This window comes from Gymnodraco acuticeps, unplaced genomic scaffold (assembly GCF_902827175.1).
Source record: "Gymnodraco acuticeps unplaced genomic scaffold, fGymAcu1.1, whole genome shotgun sequence".
In the NCBI taxonomy this organism is placed as follows: Eukaryota; Metazoa; Chordata; class Actinopteri; order Perciformes; family Bathydraconidae; genus Gymnodraco; species Gymnodraco acuticeps.
The window spans coordinates 1,482,530-1,506,974 of NW_022991244.1; the positions used below are offsets into that span (position 1 = coordinate 1,482,530).

The 24,445-nt window shown below is 40.9% G+C and overlaps 2 protein-coding genes across 9 annotated transcripts in view; both read left to right on the plus strand.

The window, feature by feature from the left end:
• cita (citron rho-interacting serine/threonine kinase a) overlaps window positions 1–12,231 on the plus strand; it is a 53,998-nt gene extending 41,767 nt beyond the window's left edge. For 6 of the 8 annotated variants that reach the window (XM_034239542.1, XM_034239547.1, XM_034239545.1 and 3 more), the window contains 11 exons: window positions 3,098–3,178; window positions 3,313–3,448; window positions 5,308–5,447; window positions 5,576–5,668; window positions 5,772–5,880; window positions 6,009–6,137; window positions 6,762–6,842; window positions 6,948–7,026; window positions 7,890–8,072; window positions 9,277–9,661; window positions 10,258–12,231. In XM_034239542.1, coding sequence (XP_034095433.1) covers window positions 3,098–3,178; window positions 3,313–3,448; window positions 5,308–5,447; window positions 5,576–5,668; window positions 5,772–5,880; window positions 6,009–6,137; window positions 6,762–6,842; window positions 6,948–7,026; window positions 7,890–8,072; window positions 9,277–9,661; window positions 10,258–10,281 — 1,440 coding nt within the window. In that variant the 3' untranslated portion in view covers window positions 10,282–12,231. The remainder of the gene's footprint in view (window positions 1–3,097; window positions 3,179–3,312; window positions 3,449–5,307; window positions 5,448–5,575; window positions 5,669–5,771; window positions 5,881–6,008; window positions 6,138–6,761; window positions 6,843–6,947; window positions 7,027–7,889; window positions 8,073–9,276; window positions 9,662–10,257) is intronic. The other 2 variants (XM_034239544.1, XM_034239548.1) reach the window with 2 other exon arrangements.
• A 224-nt stretch (window positions 12,232–12,455) lies between these two features.
• Window positions 12,456–17,661, plus strand: myl2a (myosin, light chain 2a, regulatory, cardiac, slow). The gene is made up of 6 exons (XM_034239551.1): window positions 12,456–15,212; window positions 15,722–15,797; window positions 16,527–16,631; window positions 16,717–16,795; window positions 16,976–17,024; window positions 17,235–17,661. The coding sequence occupies exons 1-6, from the start codon at window positions 15,177–15,179 to the stop codon at window positions 17,337–17,339; spliced, it is 450 nt and encodes a 149-aa protein (XP_034095442.1). The 5' UTR covers window positions 12,456–15,176; the 3' UTR covers window positions 17,340–17,661.
• Window positions 17,662–24,445: the final 6,784 nt, after the last annotated feature.

Consider the following 24,445-nt stretch of genomic DNA (forward strand, 5'->3'; position numbering starts at 1 on the left):
TGCACACATCTACGCATTCAACACACACATACAAGTTACAACACACATGCTGTGCAGTGCAGGGCCACATGTGATGAAGAAGTAACCCTGTGATCACAGAAATGATACCATACCCTCATAAACCTGCATATTGCATGGGTGAGAAGAGGCCCCGCTGTGCAGCTATGGCTCCGTGTGCATGCTCCTGCAAAAAGCCATGCACTGCTTTAGCCCTCCTTACTGAAACATGACAGACACATGCACACACTCCTTCAGTCTGCAGGCTTCTGCTGTTGGTGGTTGTGTGTTATTGCTGTTTTATTTGGGAGCACCTTCCCATTCCTTTTACATACCACACATGTAGTGTTAAATGGCCCTTGGAATTAGTTTCTCTCCCTCCCCCCCCCCCCCCCCCCCCCCTTTGCCTGAAATGCCACCATTGGACTTCTCTGTTAACTTCCGTAACATAATGACATTACTATGTAACACTTGCGTTTCCATTGGCTAGCACTCGTATTCATTATAGTGATAATCTAGAGGCGGGACATCTCTGAGTGGTTGACCAATCACAGGAGAGCCGACCAGCTAACCAATCAGAGCAGACTGGGCTCTGGTTTCAGACAGAGGATTACAAAAAAGTATTGCAGCACAGCAACATTAAAGCATGTACACATGTGACAGTACAGGCAAAAAATACAAATATGAACCTATCTCTAAAGAATGTATTTATTGAAGTTGTTTGATGGGGGGGTGCACCTATGGGTGTGCACAAGGGCAATGTCATGTTGTGACAGCATTCAAGGGGTTCATGTGTCATATGCATTGAAATGCCATTTCAATGCATATGACAGTTAATTTCCATCCAATGAAACATGTGTGCCCTAGCTGGCCTCGGATCAACAGAACATGCACACAGACTGTGTTATTGTATATTAGAAAAATAGGAAATGAGCCAGTGGGTGAGGTGCTTACGGCCCGTCCACACGGTTCCGTCACGTCGCTTTGCCTCCGTTGCTCGCTTCAAAAGTTGAGAAAAGTTCAACTTTTCAAGCTTCGGCGGAAGCGTCAGCCAATCAAATCATATGTTAGTACAAGCTCTAGTCCAGGGGTCTGAAACCTTTTTGACCAAAAGAGCCATTTTGCCCCCTTTTCCAACACTTCTTTTTGTCTGGAGCCGCAAAACATATTTGATAGCTTGATAGCTTATAAAGTTGTATATATTGTTACATCATAGACAAAAACTATAGGTTTTTTTGCATTCATTATTCATTACATTATAGAAAACTGTTTACCTCTAATAATAAACAGAGAACTCTTATAAAAATATACACAGGCCTACTTTAAAGTAAATTAAACACAGCACTTGGGGAGTCCTTTAGCTGCACCCTAAAAAGAGTTAGGTGATTAAATTATGACTGAAGATCGTCAGCTGTCTTCCTCTTCCGTTTTTTTCCGATACGTAAAGGCTGCAGCACCTTTGACAACTCGAATCGTTTGCTGTGGAAGCAGATAACTAACCACGCAGTATTAAACCCTCTGTGTTCCTCCGATACTTTTATTTTCTTTGATTTATCCATAGTTCGCTCATCGAGCCAGGGGTCAGGTTATTCGCCTGCAAGAAAAGGGACCGTAGCAGGATATGACGCATATTTTAGTTGACCTAATTAAAACTGTTTTATGTGTCACAGTATCACCTCAAAATACAAGATACGAAACATGTTCAACCATGCAACAAAATATAAATAGTCCTACAAATATTTTTCTTTTATTTCCTTCTTATTTTTGTCTAAGCTCAAGGGAGCCAGAGCAGAGGGCTTAAAGAGCCGCATGCGGCTCGAGAGCCACGGGTTGCCGACGCCTGCTCTAGCCAATCAAACCGCGTGCTTGTGTGTCTGGGGCGGGAGATTCATGTGATTGGTTGTTGGTCGAGCTTCAGACACGCCCGCCGGCAAGCTTCAACGCACGCTGCCCTGTGGACGCTGCGTTACTGTCCCTGTACTCTACATACTTAATAGTCCTACTTACCCAATGGTCAAATAACAAATAAATGATGGCCTAGTTCATGTTGTTCATGTTCCCGCCCTTTTGCAACCCAATAAGTAGTTTATTTCACACTGCATTCAGTTATCATAATTAGCTGTCCAGCTTCATTTAAAAAGGCATTTTTTAAATGAATATAACTAACTTTCGTGACTGTTAATGTTGCTATGAAGTAGTTGTTTGTATGGCCGACCAAAAATGCTTTGTATATACATATTATCCGCAGCAGTGATGAAAACTGTCAAAGGTTATCATCAGATGTTTGCTACATTTCTAGTGTTTTCTCTCAGGACTTTTTATATTCAGTCTGTTGCCTTTTCTTTTGGACGGAGTATGTCAGTAAACCAAGGTAAATACACGTCTTAATAGTGAAGGAAGCATTCATCGATTAAGAAAGCAGAAATATGTTTGTTTGAGTTGGTAAAGGTTCTCTAGCTGTCATCTTAGCTGGGTCTCATTTTCTTGCTTTATTGCAGCTGTTTTGTCAAAGCTCTGCCTAACCTGCGCCCTCCCTCTGCTCCATGTCTCTCTCTCTCTCTCTCTCTCCTCCCTCTCTCTCTCCCTCTGCTCCATGTCTCTCTCTCTGCTCCATGTCTCTCTCTCTGCTCCATGTCTCTCTCTCTCTCTCTCCCTCTCTCTCTCCCTCTGCTCCATGTCTCTCTCTCTCTCTCTCCCTCCCTCTCTCTCTCCCTCTGCTCCATGTCTCTCTCTCTGCTCCATGTCTCGCTCTCTGCTCCATGTCTCGCTCTCTGCTCCATGTCTCTCTCTCTCTCTCTCCCTCCCTCTCTCTCTCTCTCTCTGCTCCATGTGTGTCTCTCTGATCCATGTCTCTCTCCCTCTCTTTCTCTCTTTCTCTCTCTCTCTCCCTCTCTCTCCCTCTCTGCTCCATGTCTCTCTCTCTGGTCCATGTCTCTCTCCCTCTCTCTCTCTGCTCCATGTCTCTCTCTCTCCCTCTCTTTCTCTCTCTCTCTCTGCTCCATGTCTCTCTCTCTCCCTCTCTGCTCCATGTCTCTCTCTCTCTGCTCCATGTCTCTCTCTCTATCTCTCTCTCCTCTCTCTCTCTGCTTCTTGTCTATAGAAACTTCTGGGCAACTCTCTACTGAAGCTGGAGGGTGACGACCGTTTGGACATCAACTGCACCCTGCCTCTCACTGACCAGGTACAAGGACAGGAACCCAAACCATCGTCAGGAATCACTTACTTTTGATGCCTCCTCAAATGTGTGTCCTTCCACCTTTCTGCTCCATGTTTCACTTATTAGGCTCTTATGATCCACATGGTCTTTCCCCTCAGATCGTGCTGGTTGGCTCTGAGGAGGGTCTGTACGCTCTGAACGTCATCAAGAACTCTCTGACCCACATCCCCGGGCTGACTTCCGTTTTCCAGATCCAGATCCTGAAGGAGCTCGACAAGCTGCTGATGATCACTGGTCAGTACATTCAAGTCAAATTAAGGCCATTATACTCAATTATAAGTCAGTTTTTTAAAAGCTAAACCTAAAAAAATACAGATTTTAGCTTTACATAAAACATGCTGTGAGTCTTTGAAACTATCACAGGTTGCTTTTCAATATATTTTGACTTTTGGACTTTGGACCACACTAGTTTGGATCAAATAAATCAGAAGAAATCCAATGCAGCCACCACTATTTCTACAAATGGAATAATTCAAATGATATTACTCAAGCCTAATCTTCATCTGCCACTGTTCAGAATCTTTTGTTTTAGACGGAATAAATATACATGCAAGTTAATACAATTATTACATTTTAAAACATATTTTCAGTACAGCCCTATCTTGTATTCAGGGTTGGGTTGTAACGGAATACATGTAACGGCGTTACGCAGTCAGAATACAAAAATCAAGTAACTGTATTCAGCTCGCGTTACATTTGAAAAACGAGTAATCTGATTACAGTTACTTTCGTAAACCTGAAGTGAATACATTTTGGAATACTTATTGGAATTATTGGTGGAAAGATTTCCTCACAACATTTAATATTCATTACTAAAGGTACAGCCCAATCATCAAAGCGCACAAAACCCATTACCGCCTAAGATGGACCAAAAAAGGGAACGTTTGAAAAAATGTGCGGGTTTCACAATAACAGCGAAACATGGAGGAGTGTGTGTGTGTGTGTGTGTGTGTGTGTGTGTGTGTGTGTGTGTGTGTGTGTGTGTGTGTGTGTGTGTGTGTGTGTGTGTGTGTGTGTGTGTGTGTGTGTGTGTGTGTGTGTGTGTGTGTGTGTGTGTGTGTGTGTGTGTGTGTGTGTGTGTGTGTGTGTGTGTGTGTGTGTGTGTGTGTGTGTGTGTGTGTGTGTGTGTGTGTGTGTGTGTGTGTGTGTGTGTGTGTGTGTGTGTGTGTGTGGTTAAAACATATCAGCCTGCGGTCGCTCATTAGCCTTTCTAATGATTCTGAAGGTAAACACAGTGAAGGCGGTGCGTGAAGTTTTATCGAAGGTGTTCCTTCTATAAAACAGCTGCGGGCAGCAGATACTGTGAGTGTCGGACATGAATTCATAGATCAAGGCAGACTGCTGCACACATTCTCCTGTTTTGCCAATCCGGTGCTTAAACAAATATAGCTCTACACCCCTGGCCGAAATGTCCTTAAAATGAAGTCCGAGTTCGAAATATATCTCAAATAATGTATGCACTGTAATTTCCCCAATAAACACAACAGTCTGCAATGAAAGGGTTGTCTCCTGTGTGCTCTACTTCACTTCCTCCTTGGCACACCGGTAACTATCTCGAAAATAAATAAATAAGTCGGGATAACGGACTTCATATCATTCATATGGAGTGGGGCCAGACTAATGTGGAAGAGCAAATGAAATGGCAGGACAGAAGGTGAAACGCCCGTTCTAAGCCGCGTCCCTCACTCCTCACATCCCAAGCTGCATCCCCAAAAAGTGTATTATGTTACATCGTTTCAGATGTTATGTTTCAGTTGTGCTCTTGATAAGCCATTAAAACAGTAAAAACACGTTCAGTTTCCTTTTGCTTTTTGTGTCTCTTGTTCACCAAAACATACCCAAAAAGAAAGTAATCCAAAAGTAATCTGAATATGTTACTTTTTTAAGACACGTAACTGTAACTGTATTCGGATTACTTTCAGAGCCATGTATTCAGTAATCAGTAACTGATTACATTTACAAAGTAACCCTCCCAACCCTGCTTGTATTTCATTCTAGTCTTTTAGAGACTTTTAGCTGGTTATAATAATCAGTATTTATGCTCTTAACAGAGGAGATCATTGTGTCGGACTAAATGTGATGTTTGCCTCCAGGAGAGGACAGGGCTTTGTGTCTGGTGGAGATCAAGAAGGTGAAGCAGTCTCTGTCTCAGTCCCACCTCCCGGCTCAACCCGACCTCAGCCCCTATATCTTTGAGACGGTGAAGGGCTGCCACCTCTTCTCCTCTGGAAAGGTGGGTATCTTGATGTTACACGGAGAGAAATCCTCCTACGTCAGACTTGTTTAGTCAGAGTTAATGAGCTGTCTGATTGAAGACATTTTACTGCCGAGCTGAATTGCGGTGTTGCTCTTTCTTTACAGATTGATAATGGGACCTGTATCTGCGCTGCTATGCCCAATAAGATTACAATTCTGCGACTTAATGAAAGCCTGAATAAGTTCTGCATCAGAAAGGTGAGTGTGCCTTTTAAGATTAAGGAAAGGCAGTGTTGTGTAACAAAGTAGAAGTTTCCTTGAGGGAGTAATGAGATTGAAACGGTGGTGTTTGTATTTGCAGGAGATTGAGACATCAGAGCCCTGCAGCTGTATCCACTCCACCGGCTACAGCATCATTATCGGCACCAACAAGTTCTACGAGATTGAGATGAAGCAGTATGTGCTGGAAGGTCGGTCACACAGCCAGAGTTAAACACAAACCTTCATCCTGTATGGATGTTATTATAAAATAATATTTCCTGTCAGGTAGATAAAGTTTGTGAAACTTCACACCTGAGTTGATGATTTCTTTCTACAGAGTTCCTGGATAAAAACGACGTGACGTTGGCGTCAGCCGTCTTCGCCGCGTCCTCGCACAGCTTCCCCATCTCCATCATCCAGGTCACCACGGCTCCACAGAAGGACGAGTACCTGCTCTGTTTCCATGGTAAGTCTTTTTCATTGTGTTCGCTACTTATTTTTAAATGTTTGTTGTTTTTGTTTGTTTTGCTTGTCCTTGTTTGTCTACCTTCCCTCATACTGTAAAGCGTCTTTGAGTTCCAGAAAAGCGCTATATAAATATAATTTATTATTATTATTACTTTTTGAAATAAGTCGAGCACCGTATCGATATCATCGAGATGAAATATCGTCGTAGATTTGGGGTATCGTAGTATGGCTAATCTGATTGTGTAAAGCACCAATAGTCAAGCCTGCAATTTGACACTTTGCTGTAACTTAAATAATTGAATGTAACACCGTCTTATTCTATATTAGATTTATCTAGTTTTAGTTTTCTTTGATTCTCTTGTTTTTGTCTTTGACTCTTTTTAAATGTCATTTTATAATTGCGGGTCAATATTGTCACAAAATCAAAATGTGAAAAATATTGTGAGATTTGATTTAGTCCATAATGCTGTCCAGCCTTATTATATGCAGTTCGACACAAGGAAAATGTGTGCAAGAAAATCTACATTTATCCTACAAGGAGACTATTTTACTTAAAAAAGTGATTATAATACGTTTAACTGTCACCTGCAGTGTTGTGTGATACCTGGATTTGTTCCTGCAGAGTTCGGTGTGTTTGTGGATGCGTACGGTCGCAGGAGTAGAAGTGAAGACATCAAATGGAGCCGACTGCCTCTCTCATTTGGTTAGTGTAAATCAGAGTTTCCTAAAATGTCGCTTAGAAATGTAGTATTCTCTGTAAAATTCCATTTATGATTTGCAATTAGATTTGAAGTGTTTTGTATTTCAGCCTACAGGGAACCCTACCTGTTTGTGACGTACTTCAACTCTCTGGATGTTATTGAGATTCAAGGCCACGCTGCTCTGGGGTGAGATTGTCTTCTACTCCTCTGTCAGTGTCATTTAACAGTCAATTTCACAATACTGCTATAGCTCAGTAAATATGTGGACAAGACCCATTTATTTCAGTCACTGCATTATTTTCTTAACCCTTAGATGCATAAGTGGGTCTTTTTTGACCCGGTGAGGTGGTTTTCTTGAAGTATCTTTGGAATTACATTTTTTTATCATTTCATATTCCAGCTATTCCTCCAAATGTTACATGTTTTGGATATCATGCCATTCAAATTTAAATTTTAAGAAATTGTAGTTTTTGTATTTCTACCCCAAGCTTCCATAAGTGGGTCAAAAATGACCCGCATGCATTTTCTATGGGATCCTATGGGAACCTTTGATTCTAATCACCTGTGGCTGTCAGGAACACATTCACTGTAGACCACACAGACCACATCACAAGTGACACCTCTCAGGAAGATTATTTTACACAGTAAGATCTGATACCTGTCAGTATAATAATAATAATACATTATATTTTTATAAGGCTTTTCTAGGACTCAAAATCGCTTTACAATATAAGGCAAGGTTAGGCAAACTTGATCAACCGGCATGGATTGATGGGGGGTGGGCTATGAGTAGACAAGAGGAGAAGAGATGAGTTTTGAAAAGGGACTGGAATACTGTGAAGGTCTCAGAATAGCGGAGATCTTTAGGACAATATGTTCAAAACTAAATATTATACAAGTGATTTTTTCTTAACCAAAATGACAAAAATGGCATAAAAACACATTATTCTAATACGGGTCCTTTTTGACCCACTTATGGAAGAGTGTAGGGTCCAGTCACTCGTGCATCTAAGGGTTAAGCAAACGGTGTCTAATCTTTGTTATTCCAGGCCTCACTCGTACGCTCACCTGGACATCCCGAACCCCCGCTACCTTGGCCCGGCCATCTCCTCCGGGGCCATCTACCTGGCCTCCTCCTACCAGAACAAACTGCGGGTCATCTGCTGCAAAGGCAACCTGATCCAGAGCCAGGAGGGCGAGGGGGAGCTGCAGAGGAGCGGCTCCGGGCGCAGGTGAGGGAACACGAGGAAATAACCTCGTTCACACTCTCTTTATTAACTCATTCACACCAAACTACTCTCTGGTGTTGGGTCTTAGTTTGGTGACATTTTCATAAAATACACTTTCAACTTCCTCCTACATTTGAAGGCACCATGCGTTCTGAGATGCAACATATTCTTAAGAAGTTGGATATTGACACTCGTATTGAAAATATGTTCGACTCCCGTTCCTAGATTGTCTTAATGTTAGGCATATGGAGGACCAATCTAATAACACACATTTATATTTATTGCTCAAAAACATTGAAATGAATAAATACATTTACAGAATGCACAAATGAGATGAATTCCCATAACTGTATATTCACTCTGTCTTGAATTTAACTACCAATTTAGGACACCCCATAAAGGGTTTGATTGACCCATGCATTATTGACTTATTGATGAATAAGTGATGATGTGCCTTCATTCGCTCATATTGCTCAGGAAAACCATTCTGAGGGAATAATAAATCCTGCAGATGGAAAAACAAAGTCAAAGATGAGACACGGATCTGCGTTTATGTGTTTATTTCTCTTTACCTGAGCATCTTGTTTACTATATATATTTGTTTGGGTTGGGTTTAGTCCTCCTTATTTAAGCACTCTTACTTCACGGGTGTTGCTGAAGGGTCGATGGGACTCTGCGGGGCTCAGGTTGGCATCCACACGTGGTGATGGTGAAGTCCTGGACTTTAGGTTGAACTGGGTTTAAAATAGGGAAGTAATGACTTCATTTTGCTCTTTACAGGAGAAAGATTTCCTTTTTTATCTGTAACAGATCCTGAGATACGTCTTTCTCAATTATAATTGCTTTCTTAAAGGCCTCCTTTCAAATGTAAAATAAGATCATTGTTGAATAAAGACTTCTGACTGAGATTGCCAATTTGAATCTCATTACCAGCTGAGCCTTTGTTACTCACTGTGCTGCTACTGAAATCTCCGCATTCAGCAAACTAAATCACGTGGATTGGTTGATTCAAACCATTAAGAGCAATGTGCTGCAGCGTCAATAATAATAAACGTTATTGTGAGTCCATCATCCTCACCACAGCTGTGCCTGACCCCACGTGCCAAGCAGAGCCCATGACCCAATAGAGACACAAATACCTCCTCCTTTGACCCCCCCCCCCCCCCCCCCCCCCGCCCGTCTCTGTGCCCCGGTTCTTCCCTAACAGCCCTAACAAGCGCGGCCCCCCCTCCTACAATGAGCACATCTCTAAGAGGCTGGCAGGCAATCCTCACGGAGACCCCGGGACCCCCCACCGCTACAGAGAGGCCCGCACAGAGTTCAGACGGGACAAGTCCCCGAGCCGCCCGCTGGAGAGAGAGAAGTCGCCCGGCCGGATGCTGGAGAGCCGGATAGTGGCGTCTCCGGGCCGGGGGGCCATGGCGGACCCTCGGTTAGAGCGCTCCCCGGGCCGGGCCATGGCGGACCCCCGCATGGACCGCTCTCCTGGCCGCATGATGGACGTCCGCAGGGAGCGCTCCCCCGGACGGTTCGAAGAGCGCCAAAGGCTTCACACTGGCTCCGGTCGCACGCCCATAAACCAGGTCAACAAGGTTCGCTTTTACTGTTGAATATTCTACTATAACTAACTGCTACTCCACAGAGCTGCAGACAGGGGGTACTAAACGGGTTATTTGCAATGTGGCTCTGAGGAAGATAGACAGTCAGTGACCACTTTGATCATATCTGTGATGACATTTATGCTCACCTTGAGAAATGCTGAAAAGAGACAAATGTTCATTAATTATGTATATCTGGTCAAAAGAAAAAAAAAGTTCTTACGAGGAAATGGTTTTTAAAGTAGAACATGAAATGGATGTATGGACATTGTAACAGACATTTGTAAAATGTACACGATAACAGCAAATACCAGGAATTGGGAAACTAAGTTGTCTGTGTACATTTTTAAAGCTCTTATTTTTACAAATCTATGATGACATAGTGAAGAAAAGAGAACCCCCTTATTGTTTGTTTTGATTTCAACTGAACGTATACAGTATTTATGACATTCTATACACATTTAAAAGGAATGGTTTAATGAAAAATGTTTAAAAATATATTTTGTTTGGTTAAGTTTTTAACAATATTCCTTGGTGGGCCATTACTCCATGTTTAATTAATAACCCTTATCTTTGACTGTTTCCCTCAGGTTTGGGACCAATCATCGGTTTGAGGACAGCGGAGCCACCCATAACACGGACAGAGAAAAGCATCTTCTGTAAAAAGGGAACGGAGAGAGCAGAGAACCAGTGCGAGTGTCACCAATCCATGATGAAAAACACTGCCACACGAGTTTTACTGACATCTAAGCCGACAACCCGCAGAGGAAAACAACTGTAGCCGTCAGAACAGAGAGAGAACCACAGAAATAAACGGATGTCATTAGAATCGGGTTATGTTTCTCACAGAGCTCATCCGAGTCAATAAAGGTCAACAAAATGCCATATTCAACAACATCTTCAGTGTATTTGAGTATGCACCTGTAGAAGGGATTAGTCATTTGATTGGATTTCTGCTTCCAACACAAAATCTGGGAAATGAGTTTGTGACTTCAGACCTGACTCAGTGGTAGTTCCAGTTTACTCCAGACAGCAGTGACAACAATAAATAAGCACAGCCGTAGCAACACAAATCGATGCCTAAAATATTTCAAAAGTCAGTCACTAGTGAAAATGGCAGAATAGTAGTAACACGACGTCCTCCTCTCAGCTCAGCTCCGTCCACAGTAGCATCAGATCGGGGCAGGATAATGTTTCTGGCTCCAGTCCTGCGCTGACATGTCAACAAACAATCATTATCAGCTGATTACAATCAATCTGCTAATCTGCCCTCGGTTACTTTAGGTGACAGGACTTGGCTGGAGCACAAAGAAATATCAATACAAATCAACAGAACCCTCCCTGCCCTGTAGAACCACACAAACACACCATTGTCTGCCCTCACATAGGTCGACACTAAAACAAACTGCACTACCCACAATCCCCAGCAGGACTTTCTAATCCTTCAGAACGCTATCTGACTGTAAATAGACGAGACATAATTTTATATATATTGAGAAGGAATTTCAAGGCTGGATAAGCCATGTCTATTTTTGTTAAAGAAAAACAAGTGATTATGTGTCCTCTTGAATGTCCAATGAGTATTCTTTTAATATGTCCGAACATCCTTTACTAAGTGAGTGATTGTATCTGGATCGTGTATGCACTTCCATCCGTCACAGGCAAAACCTCAGTGCTGAACTATATGACAGGAGGGGGAAAAGATGACGTCTGAAGCTTTCAACATAGTGCTTGAGCATTTCTTTTTGTACCACGTCCCTAATACTGTATATAACCCAAACGTGTTAAAGGTGGATGAAAATAATATTTGTTTTTCTCCTGGTTCGTAAATGGCATGGATATGTATATCTGAAATGAAACGGAGTGTTGTCTTCTGCTTCTGTCTCATTTGGGTTATATTTTTTATTCTGAGATTTAACAACAAAGCACGTGATTAAAAACATCTCCTTCTTTTAAAATACTAGCACAGTAAATTCACGAGTATAAACACTTCAATTTTCTTTTATTTAAGGCACTCTTTTGACAACAGCCCAACCCAACAAAAACACTTAAAACCATCCACTTGTATTGTTAAACTGCTTAAACGTGACCTTTATTTTTATAGATCATAATTTGATCTATAGAAATACAACATGTTTGTGGTTTCCAGTAATACATACAGATGAGATGTCACACGTTAACTTGTCCAGTGTGTCTGTTAACAGCAGGGCCCTCAACAGGAAGTGTACTCAACTTTCTGGATCAGCTTTGGTTCTTATAATATGTTAAACTCTTCGTGAATGTATTAAATCCGAGAAGGTTGGTCACAATTGATAAACAAAAAGCACCCAACGCTACAGATTGCACAAGCTTTACACTGGTCTCTACGGGACTCTATAAACAAAAGGGTTTCCCGTCTTGTTTTATTATATTTTTCAATCATTTTTTTTATTTGTATCTAATCACATGGTCCTGAATCATCATGCCGTAACGCTGGATATGATATTGATGTCTGCTAACAAATGTTTTATTAGCGTTCCCTGTAGAGATTTTGTCACAGAATATTAAATATTATAACCATTGTCTTTAACTGCCTCCTCATGTGTTGTTTAGTTATTATTAAGTGCAGACTCAGAGATCCATCATGTGAGAAAAGAGAAAACAGCTTTGTGCTTTCTGCTCACACTTGAGGCTTGCCTGCACTGAAAAAACTGAAATAGTTGACTTTAATTAAATATATTATGTCAACAGATTTCACATAACTGCATTAAGTTAGTTCAAAGCAATAATATTTAGTTTAAATAAATATATAAGGGTTCAACTTGATATTATTGCTTTCAACTAACATGATACAGTTATCTGAAATCTGTTGACTTAATTGAATTAAAGTCAACGTTCCAGTTTTTTCAGTGTGTGAAATGACCATTTGTCAACGTCCATTGTGTTGTCGTCTATTTTTAAACGTCTGATCACGGCGCTGCCATTCCTGTCCCGGTAGCTGCAGCTCAAAACTGAGAAGAGCTGAAGGGGTTAAAACATTTTCAACAATAGCATCTGCAACAATAACTCTTCTGGCTCTCCGTGTACACAGCATGCTGCGGGATGAGAGCCAGGGACATCTGCTGTTGGTTCATCAGCAGCTTTTGTGTGACAGTGAGTGCAGGGAGGCTTTCAGCGCCTCTTTAAATATAGATCGCCTCCGCACCCCGGCCCATTCATCTCATTTTCACACACAGTCACTTTCCTTGACCTGAGAGCCACACGTGACACCGGACGACGTGTTAATGGTGTAATGGCACATTGTTAAGAACGTGTTCAATGTCAGCAGATCTCCCTTGAGTATGTCGCACCTTCTGCTGTTGACAACATCGAGCTTAGTTTTACAAGAGTGCAAACTATATACGTAATGATTATCTTCATCATCCTCAAATCGGAAATCTGAAATATCTCATTGTACATGTATAATGACATTAAACTATTCTATTCTCTATTCTGATGCTTGCTTTCTATATATATATATATCAGTTAATTGTTTGGATACAAAAGTTCCATCCCGTTTTCAAAGTCCGTGGAAATGTCTTTAAATGTCTTCAGTCCAGATAGAAAGAAAGAAGCGGAAGACATGTCATCATAGATTCATACAACATTTTTTGTCAAAAATGGGAGGAAATGCTAAAAATGTATGAATCTATGATTTAAAAGTTGGCAATTATTTTTCTATCGACCTATACATCGATTTATTGTATCAGCTCTTTTTCTTATAATTTACCTTTTTATAATAGTATCAGAAACAATGTGTGTGATTATCTGTTTCATGGACGAAATGGGACAGATACATTTACCATTGAGAGAGTATGAGGACACATACTGTATTGTTAACTGTGTGCTGTGCAGGCTGTAACATATGAAGCGTGTGGGTTAGGGTTAGATGTGACTAATAAGGATGGCCGTAAAACAGTCCTGACGGGTCAATAAATCGCACTCAAGGAGCTTGTGATTTCCACCCGTCTTGAATCGAAGGAAGACAAGAAATATTTTGCACACACTTCAGAATTTTAAAACAGGTGTGATAAAGATTTTGTTTGTAAAAGTAGGGACATTGAATGAAATATCCTTCAAGTTAACATTTTACCGGATATATATTATTTAATGAACATTTGTTTCTTCTCAGAATTTCTCAAGGTGAGCATAAATGCACTCAAAGCACATCTATTCAATTGTTTACAAATATTTACTGTTTCCTTTTTCTCTTGGTTTGTTGATTTTAAAATCTTATTTTAAAAGTTTTTACTCCATGTTTAAAATATGTATTATTCTACCATCACCAGCTACGTCCTTTTTCTAACTTATGTTTAATTTATATATGTCATGCATTGTGAGGACAAACTGCATTTAATATTGTTTGAAGACAGAACTGGAACACACAAGTATAAGCACACTTTGAATGGTCATAGTTATCTATTTTAAAATTATTAGATTTAGGTCCAATAACTGATGACCGAAATTGCCTGATTTCTGCAGATAAATTCCTTTTGTGACTTTACCCCATCCCATTTGGCTAAACCTGGGTGCCCTTAGCACCATTTTTCATATAAAAAAAACATAAACATGAATCTGTTATTACCTTGCCTTTCTATAGTTTGGACTGCTCGGTGGACAGAGGGCCGTTTAACCTCATTAAGTGTTTTAACCTTCAGTCTGCTCTTGATATTCTTAACCAGTTATTTCAATCTCTTTGTCTAATGTGTGTGTTTGTGTGTGTGCGCTTGTAAGCAGCCATACTGTATGTGCTGTATGAAGCATCATTTACCTGTCACTTCCTAAAGAGGACATAGTTTATAAATATCATCCAGTGGAGCTGAGGGTTGGGACTACAAAAGGGCGCCCACCGTCTCCCCATTGTTCACTGAAATCACTGTTAGCCTCAGCTGCTCAGCCATGGTAAGTCCCTGTGTGTGTGTGGGATGCTGTCTGATGGCAGATGTGGGACATGATTTGGCTTTCAAAATGCTAACTTTATTTTTGTATCTGTGGCATATTTCCACACTTTAATCTTTATATTTTAAACATTTAAAACGTGTGATATGTCTTAATCTGAACTGAAACATTGTGTCATTAGCGTAATGAGATGAATAACAAGTTTGAGGCTTGATTTGAAAACATCAATGGATGGAAAGTAGCTTACCTTGACAGAGGATTCATTCTTAAAAACGTGTACCGCACATTGGATGTATTGCAACAGCCTTAATTTAATGCATCCAAAATAACACCATATTTTTCAAGGACAAATAATCACGATGTTTGACCTGCTGCAGGATACTAAAATTAGTCAATGTTTATGTGTATGCACTTTGTTATGGTATTTTCCCTTCTGATATAAAGCTATTCAACCAATTGTATTGCTGTTGTATAGTTTTAACTTAACTGCCATGAGATTTGTATTGAATTTATTCTTCTTTCTTTGTGCAAAAAGGCCCCCAAGAAAGCTAAGAAGAGGACAGCAGAGGGAGCCAACTCCAACGTGTTCTCCATGTTTGAGCAGGCTCAGATCCAGGAGTTTAAAGAGGTGAAAACTGCTCAACCAATATCGGTCCCCCCGCTAATTAAGATTTTGCTCACACATTGTAGAAATGACATGTGAATATGCATGTTAGCTCACCATGTTGAGTATTATGATCATGACTCATACTTACACAGCAACACATACATCGTTTTCTATTTCTTCTCCGTCCTCCTTTGTCTTTCCATTGCCATTGTTCATCGGTGTAGTATGCCCACCTGTCTGTTTCCCTGGCCCTGGCCTGGTGGTATGCTGGTGTGACGCTCAGCGCTGCTCAGACATCCAGACGGTGTCAGCAGTGATTAGAGCTGCAGATAAACTGCTGGGCATGCCCTGGATGCCGGGATAAACCTCAGCGCACGGGTTATTAATACTTAAAAGTGCTCATCTTTAAAGAGGACACACAAAATATTCAAGGGAAGACTGAGAATGTGACATGATTTTCCTTTCTTTCTGGGAATTGGGTTGAAGCATGTGGCTGCTCTCACTTATCAATACTTTGTATGTGCCCTCAGGCCTTCACTATCATGGACCAGAACAGGGACGGCTTCATCGACAAGAACGACCTGAGGGACACTTTTGCTGCTCTAGGTACGTTGGCATACCCCGTATTCAGTCCTACAAGGTGCTGTAGATTTATTCATTATTATTGATAAACGACAATAGTGTTTGAGGTTTGTTTAGGGGTTAAAGCTCAACAGGACTTAAGATCCATATTTCTCTAGAGGCGACAAAGGGTTTGGTTTACTCAAGAATTTGGCAATGATAAAGTGTTAACAATTAAATGTATTGGAGGAATACTTTCATGGTGTAAAGAGCAGACCATCATTTATATACAAACTGAATTATCACATGTTTGTGTTAACCTTTTGGAAAAAATCTAATTAAAAAATCTGTTAAGTATTACAAAACCAAAGATCCAGTACTCAAGTATATAGAAGAAGAAGAAGAAGAAGATGGACCTTTATTAACCCCCCGAGGGGGAAATTCAGTTTCCACTCTGTCGTACACACACATGCGTTTTTATACAGGTCATATAGTACACACAGTACACACTTTTTAGAACATATACAAATACACACACAGTTATATGCACACATGCAGTTGAGAGGTCAGAGCGGAGGCAGCCAGTCTAGCCGGCGCCAGTGAGCAGTTGGGAGTTAGGTGCCTTGCTCAAAGGCACTTCGGCAGTGGCCCAGGAGGTGAACTGGCCCCTCTCCAGTACCAGTCCACACCCCGTATCAGTATGTTCTTACTGCCCTAGCAGAAACTCAATCTGCTTTATTCAGTTGTTCATATGTTGAATGTGTGGTGCCACAGGACGTGTCAATGTGAAACAGGAAGAGATTGATGAGATGCTCAAAGAGGCTCCCGGCCCAATCAACTTCACCGTCTTCCTCACCATGTTCGGTGAGAAGCTGAAAGGTAAGAACAAACTGGCTAAAGATGTACATTTATTTAAAAAACATGATCCAACTGTGAAAAGTACTGACTGTTTTGATGTCTCCAGGTGCTGATCCAGAGGAGACCATCCTCAACGCTTTTAAAGTCTTTGACCCTGAGGCGAAAGGCTCGCTGAAGAAGGACTAGTAAGTGATTTTAATTTAGAGGAGAGTTGTGTTGGCGTTTTACTCACAATTTAAAATGGCATCTGAGTTTGACTGCAATGATTCAGCCCAGTACGGCTCCCTCTGGACCGGCACATTTCCTCCTGGTGCGCACAGGCTTCGTCATCTCATGCTGTATTTTTTCTCTTTTTTCCCATTCAGTGTTACACAGATGCTAACAACGCAAGCAGACCGATTTTCCCCTGAAGAGGTATATTGTAGAACCTCATTATCATAATTATGTCTGATTGCTTTTAGCGTGGGTCCATAAAACAGATACACGTCATCATGACGATCATCTAGATTCACGCCAAAAACAATGAATCATCATCACGCATCTTATGAATGCTAATCAATTGTTTTGGTGAAGTGCTAAATCACTGTTAAAGTTAGTCCTAATATCTGTTTTCTTCTTTGCTAGATGGAGCAGATGTTCGCTGCATTCCCCCCAGATGTGGCAGGAAACCTGGATTACAAGAACCTGGTTCACATCATCACCCACGGAGAGGAGAAGGACCAGGAGTAAACCGTTTCAACAACAAATAGAACGTTTATCTTTTGCCCGTACATGACTTGAACCTGGCCCGTGAAGGAGATTCTGGCCCTTTGTTTTTGCTGCGTTCTGCTCAGTTCTTACTCAGGAGCCCAAGACAAAATGTGCGTTCACAGGCCCCAAAAATGGACAGTAACTAAAGTGAGCTTCCTCTCTGCTACCTGTATGTTCTTACATTCAACTGAGGCAAACAAAATATTTTTTATTTACCATTACCTACGCTTCACCACACCATCTATGTATTTTATCCAACTGTTAGGTCTGTGAATGTTCGTCTAATAAAAGTTTTAAAATACTGCCTGTTTCTCATTCTGATTTTTAAACATTTGATAAAGACAATGGGGAAACAATTCCAAACAGTACACAAAGTATGTAAAAGAGGTGACCTGTAAGTCATATGTTTACTGTCTCGGCAGATTGATGCTTGAACACATGGCTATACCAGTGTGACTCCATATTTGGTAGTGAATGTGTCTACTCAACAATAGTGTGTGTATGTCTGTGCATGTGCAAAGTTATTTGTGTATTGTGCACGTCCAAGCATTAAAATGTTTGGCTACTGAAGCAGAGGGCTTTAGAGAGACAAAGCCCTGCTGTTATTTTAGTGTCCTGATGATGTGAGGAGGGATATGCTACACTGCTGCTGGTTCAGGCAGCGGGGGACACACAATAGGATGCCACAAAGTGATCCGAACCCACATCTACTACCTCACTAGACTTACAGTAGGTGGGGTGATGTGAGGTGGGGGGAAGATCCCTGGTTGTTGGCAGCTGGAGGCTCCGGGGCGGGGGCGGGGTATTGCCTTCTGAAGCGGTTAGGGATAAAGGCTTGGATCACACAGGACATCTGAGCACACATGATTTGAGCGCTATATGTTTCTAGGAACAGACTGTTGCAATTGAGGGAGAGGAGGGGAAAATATGGAGCAGATTGTCCCTTTAAAGGAATGCTCCACTCATTAGATAATTAATCAAAACTTCAGTATTTAGTGAAACATGTTTAAACCATACCCTGAAGAAATCAGCGATATTCCCCGGTAAATAATGATTTTATAGCTCTTTTTTTATCAAAACCTGTATATTCCGTCAGGCCGCTGCCATTTTGCCCATTTTCAGTAGTCACGTGATGGTCGTGACGTCATCCATGCGTTCACTTTGTAAACACACGAAAACATGGCGAAGTTTTGAGCAATATGAAGAGATTGGAAGGGGGAATTCAGCCATACAGGTTCGAGCCTACTTAGTACTACTTAGTAGATACAATGATTTTGATTACTAGATATGTATGCATGTAGTACCACCCTTGCTAGCGATTCCCTCTCTAGTTTAGCATACTCAGCCTCGTTGTCCCTGGCCCTAGAACCACGATTTTATGGGGCCGGAAAAAACTGGGGGGAAATACCCACTAGCCGGTACTACGCTATATGGAAAGGCCACCAAAAACTGGCCTGGCCTGGACGATAAAGGACGTTTAAACGGGGCTACCCGCTGCAATGGAAATGCGCCATAACATACCTTATTCTTACTCCGAGCACTACTTCTGGTCCTCCGTCGCTTCACACTTGCAGAGGGCGATTTCTCAACTGGCCGAACTGGTGTCCTGGTCGGTGATGACACCAGAAAGACCGATGGTACTGCATCTCCATTAAGTAATGGTTGTTTAATAAATCCCATGTTATGTTTTATCATACTCATAGTAGTCGTCCGGAAACTTGAAATGTTCGCTGCATACATGCGCCTGTGGATCTTTCGGTTCGGGCCGGCCACACTTCGCTAGCCACTGCCTCCGAACGTACTTCCTACGCTTACCTTTTGGCAACAGATGGAACCGAGCATTCCGTGGATTGTTCCTATCAGAATTGTGGCAATGTTTCGCGATACAATGAGGCATATTTGAAGAGAGTAACTACAGTAAATAACATGAACATCAACGTGTCCTCGAAACCAAACGCACGGTAAAATGGCGCCGCCCACAGTGTTGATGTTATTTCGGTAATTAATCAGTTTAAAATCACTGATAATGTCATCGGATTAAAAAAAAAAAGAGAGAGAGACTGGCAGAGACTGGTCTGTTTTATCGGATGATAATTATTTAAAAATGAGTGTCATGAGCATACCATTCCTTTAACTTTAGCTGTGCCTGCTAGCCCAGATGAATGACCGTTATCTTAAAATGAAATAACAACGTTTTAGTTCTAGGCAATAAAGCATAAACATAGCAGGGCAGCGTTTATAGCACTTATACACAGATTACTGCCAAACTTGTATTTAAAATTTAATTACAAAAATTATTTATTTATTTAATATAAACAGCTTTATTCATATTGAATAGCTTTATTATGGAATTACGATTGGCTGTAGCCTACTGTACATATATGTTTTTCCACCAAAATAATACATTCAGATGAAACCACTTTATAATCACCAGGATGTTGTTAAGTGGCTGTAATTGAATTTCATAATTTTCCTCAGAAACCGTTACTTATAACAAGTACATTTATTTGTAATGATGTTGTGCATTCAAGTTACTCCCAATAGCATCTAAAGAGACAGATATTTCACTCAGGAGTCGGTGGAGGACAAAACAGCACTTATGTCAGGATATTAAACTTACAATCATCAGGAGGCCAGAAACGTAGCTCCAAAAAAAACACTAATGTGTCTCAATATATCTGCAGGATGTGTTAGCCACAACAGCTTTATTAGCTGCTAATATGCTAAAACATTGTATTTTATCTTGAAGAGTTCCTCTACCCCCATGTGTCAAGATAAACCCCTGAACGACGCTTTAATCTTGATGCTCTCATATGAAAAACAGACATTCTCCGTACCCAGGGCCGGCCCTAGACTTTTGGGGGCACTAAGCGAGCTTTGGCTTGGGGACCCCCTCACTCTAGCGCGTTCTCACTACACACAACACGGAACCAATTTTTGTCTTATGATGTTAGCATAAGCACACATATTGTATAAATAAGCATGTAAACACCGTGGACCTCACCTTCTCTAGGGGGGTCCGGGAATATGCTCCCCTGGGAAGATTTTTTTTAAAATATGGAAGTTAAAAGCATCAATCTGGTGCACTTTGAGAGCTAAATTAAGAGATCTATGGATACATCTCTCAACACCCAGATGAAACAGAACTGTAAGCAGATTGTTCTTTATGGATATTTTACAAATCACTTAAACTGTATTCTTGTTTTGCCATATAGTATTTCATAACTGTTTTTCATGTATTTTCTCTGGCTGTCCATCTCATAATGTTCACATAGAAACTAGCTGACAATAGGAATATCATTCAGAAGAATTATAATTTCTTGCAAAAATCTCCCACAAAAAGAGGTAGCACATTTAAATTTAGATGTTGTTATGGCAACGTCAGTGGCCAAACAGCTGCTGCAAATACGTTCAAACATGCTGTCGACACGTAAAGCAGTGGCAACTATGCCACCATTTCAGCTAACTTTTTCTCAGAAATACTGTCACATAACATCCATATCAGGGACGGGTGGCGCAGTGGTCTGTGCGTTTGATCATCAGATCAAGGGGGCGTTGGGGAACTCCAGTTCGAAACCCGCTCCCGCCCCACTGCGTCAGGCCGTTGTGTCCTTGGGCAAGACACTTCACCCGAATTTGCTCCTGTGGGTATTGTCCACAGTAGATGACCATTACATGTATGTATGATCTGTATGTGTAATGTGTATTTGTAAAGTGCTTTGAGAGTCATTGGTAAAGCGCTATAATAAATATAAGGATTATTATTATTATTATTATTATATATTTCAGTGCTAGGTTTATGCTTAGCTAAGCTAACTATGAAACACTTTAACTGACAGGACTCAGGATCAACTGTGTAAGGTAGCTTTTAGCTTCATGTCGAACAGTAAGTCAACATTTAAAGAGCTTTCTTTGAAATCACCAGGTAATGCTAAAAAAGATTGTATGGCAGTGTTTATTTAATATATCTGGCTAGCTATAGCTACTTGCTAATGGTTTAGCTTACCCCTGCGTTTGTTTGTAGCCTTTATTTAACCAGGTGAAGCCCCTTGAGATCAAAAGATCTCTTTTTCAAGGGTGACCTGCAGGACATTAGTTACACATGTAACATAAAAACAACAGAACAACAATAAGGATGACATACAACATAATGTACAGGGTACAGTTTACAAAACTCTATTTACAGTGACAGGTACCATGAGTATCAAACAGCATGTCACCCAGCCGAGTTTTAAAATGATGCAGGGGAACCAAAGTGCTCAGTTTTAAACATGTTTGCAGACTGTTCCAATTTAGTGGAGCTGCACAACTAAAAGCTTTCTTCCTTAAGACAGTCCTAGCACTTGGCACATTTAATAAAACAACATCATGAGATCTCAGGCAATACGTACTTTCAATTTGTCCAGAGATTAGATATAAAAAGGTAGTTTACCCAACATGGCTTTATAAATGAACATGTACCAATGACTGAGCCTCCGTACAGTTAGTGAAGGCAGACCTGAGTAAGTGCTTTACAGTAAGTAACCAATCTCAGAGCACTGTGATAGGCAGCATCTAACTTTTCCAGGCAATGGGCAGGTGCATTCATATAGATCAAATCACCATAGTCCAGCGCAGGTAAAAAGGTCACAGTGACTAGCTTTTTCCTGGCTTCAAATGAGAAACAGGACTTGTTTCTGAAAAAGAAACCTAGTCTAACCCTCAGCTTTTCAAGCAGATTAATGACTTGAAGTTTAAAAGTAAGACAATCATCAAGCCAGATACCAAGGTATTTATAACAGTTAACCACTTTGAGTACTTGTCCTTGCATAGTAACAATATCCAAAGCAGTGTCTGTAGTCTTTTTAGCTTTAGAAAAGAGCATTACCTTGGTTTTATCAACATTTAAAAGAAGCTTAAGCTCAGCGAGCTGAGTCTGAATAATGTTAAAAACAGCCTGTAATTTAACACCAGCCTCCTGAATGGAGGGACCTGCACAGTACATCACGGTATCATCCGCATAAAAATGTAAAGTAGCTTCATCCACATTTTCACCTAAACTGTTGATATATATAGAGAATAAAAGTGGACCTAAAACAGAACCTTGAGGAACACCATTAGCAATGTTTAACCACTCAGAAGACAGCCCATCAAAGTGAACACATTGGGACCTTTCAGAGAGGTAGTTCACAAACCAACCCACTGCATGGCTGGATATGCCGATACTGAGTAGCCTCTGCTTCAAAATGCGATGATCAACTGTGTCAAACGCTTTGGAAAAGTCAATAAATAGAGCTGCACAACTCTGCTTTTTATCTCAAATACTCGTAATGTCATTCACAACTTTCATTGTGGTAGTAATGGTGCTGTGTTGCTTTCTGAAGCCTGACTGATGTTTAGACAGGATGTCATTCTTACATAAAAACTCCTTTACCTGTTCACTCACTAGGCGTTCGAGCACCTTCGCCAGAACTGACCATTTAGAGATTGGCCTATAGTTATTTAAAATAGTTGCCTCCCCTCCTTTTAGTAAAGGCAGGACATAACCTGACTTCCATACTTTTGGAATTGCATTTGTGCTGAGGGAGAGGTTAAAAAGAGTAGTGAGAGGAAGAGCAATAAAATCTGCAGCTATCTTTAAAAAGAAAGGTTCTACGTTGTCCGGGCCAGCCGGTTTCTTAGGATCTAGCTTAGATAAGGCTTCATGAACAACATTGACAGTAAAAGGAGTAAAACTGAAAGGGTTTTCCAGACCACATTGTTCAGAGTCACGGATTGGGGTGTTCACAGCAGCAGAGTTAGTCACAGAATCAAACATAGAACCGCAGGACACAAAATGCTCATTAAAGCAATTTAACATAGTGGCCCTGTTATAGAGCCAGATGCTGTGGTAAGGCAAGGAGGTAGCTCATTACGGATCTCACCGGTGGATATCGATTTTATGGCTTTCCAACATTTCCTAGGATTATTTAGGTTTTCTGTAGTTACTGACAAATAGTACTTCGACTTTGCACTTTTGACATTTGAAGTGAAGCTATTCCATAGCTGCCTAAAACGCAGCCATTCTACCTCTGAGCCTGATTGCCTAGCCTTTGCCCAGGCCTTGTTTCTCTCATGCAGGAGTCTAGGCAGTTCAGCAGAAAACCAAGGATTGTCTCGTCCCTTTACTCTAAATTTACGCAGGGGTGCATGTCTATTAATGATCTCCATAAAACCAAGATAAAAATAAGACCATGCAGTTTCTACATCAGCACACAGATCTATTTTCCCCCAATCAAACCCAAACAGATCATGTACAAAACCCTTCTCCACAAAATGTTTTATGTCTCTTTTAATAATAATACGAGGTTTAAACTTTTGGACCTTAGATTCAAAGTAACGTCAACGTAGCTGTAATTTATGCTTTGCTTACATGTTCACATAACTTTGAAGTTTACTGACATTTACATCTTGTTTGCCTGGCTCGAGTGGTGGCTCTGGGGTTGTTGTGTGAGCCACCACTTGAGAATTTTCGTCTTTTTTAAGAATTGTTTTTATTATGTCCATCTTCAAAAACTCTGAGTCCGACTGACAGTTTATTTTAAACATTGTTACAGTTCACAGGATAGGTACCTCTCAGCCAATAAGACATGTTTATTTCCATTCAACTCTCAGGTTGGTCTGGTGACTTGCCTCTGTTGCATTCACTGAACACGGGAAATTACAATCCTGCCGTCCTCTCTAGTGTCATGATGAGGTTCAGGTAAAGCACGGTTAATGTATTATATTATTGACTCAATAATATAATATATGACTTTGAGATTAGGCAATCTAGGCATATTAACAAAATTAATTAAACATACTTATCATGGCGACGGTGTACTGAGATGTTTTTTTTTTCATGTTTTCATTTTTTTGTTGTGCTAGGGGGCCCCTTAGTGGCTGCGGGGCCCTAAGCGGGTTCCTTAGTCATTGACATTGTGGATATACCAGGTTTGTACCTACATTTATGTCGCTTAATGGGTCGGGCCGGCTCTGTCCGTACCTATGAAATTAAAATGTAAATAATATAAAAATACATGTAATTCTGATTGAAGAAATTACAGGAAAACAGGGTTTGATGCTAG

Coding starts and splice junctions, on each gene's coding strand:
- myl2a (XM_034239551.1), top strand. CDS start 15,177: ATGTTTGAGCAGGCTCAGATCCAGGAGTTTAAAGAG. Junction 16,632..16,716: donor GTTCGGTGAGAAGCTGAAAG/GTAAGAACAAAC, acceptor TGATGTCTCCAG/GTGCTGATCCAGAGGAGACC. Junction 16,796..16,975: donor GGCTCGCTGAAGAAGGACTA/GTAAGTGATTTT, acceptor TTTCCCATTCAG/TGTTACACAGATGCTAACAA.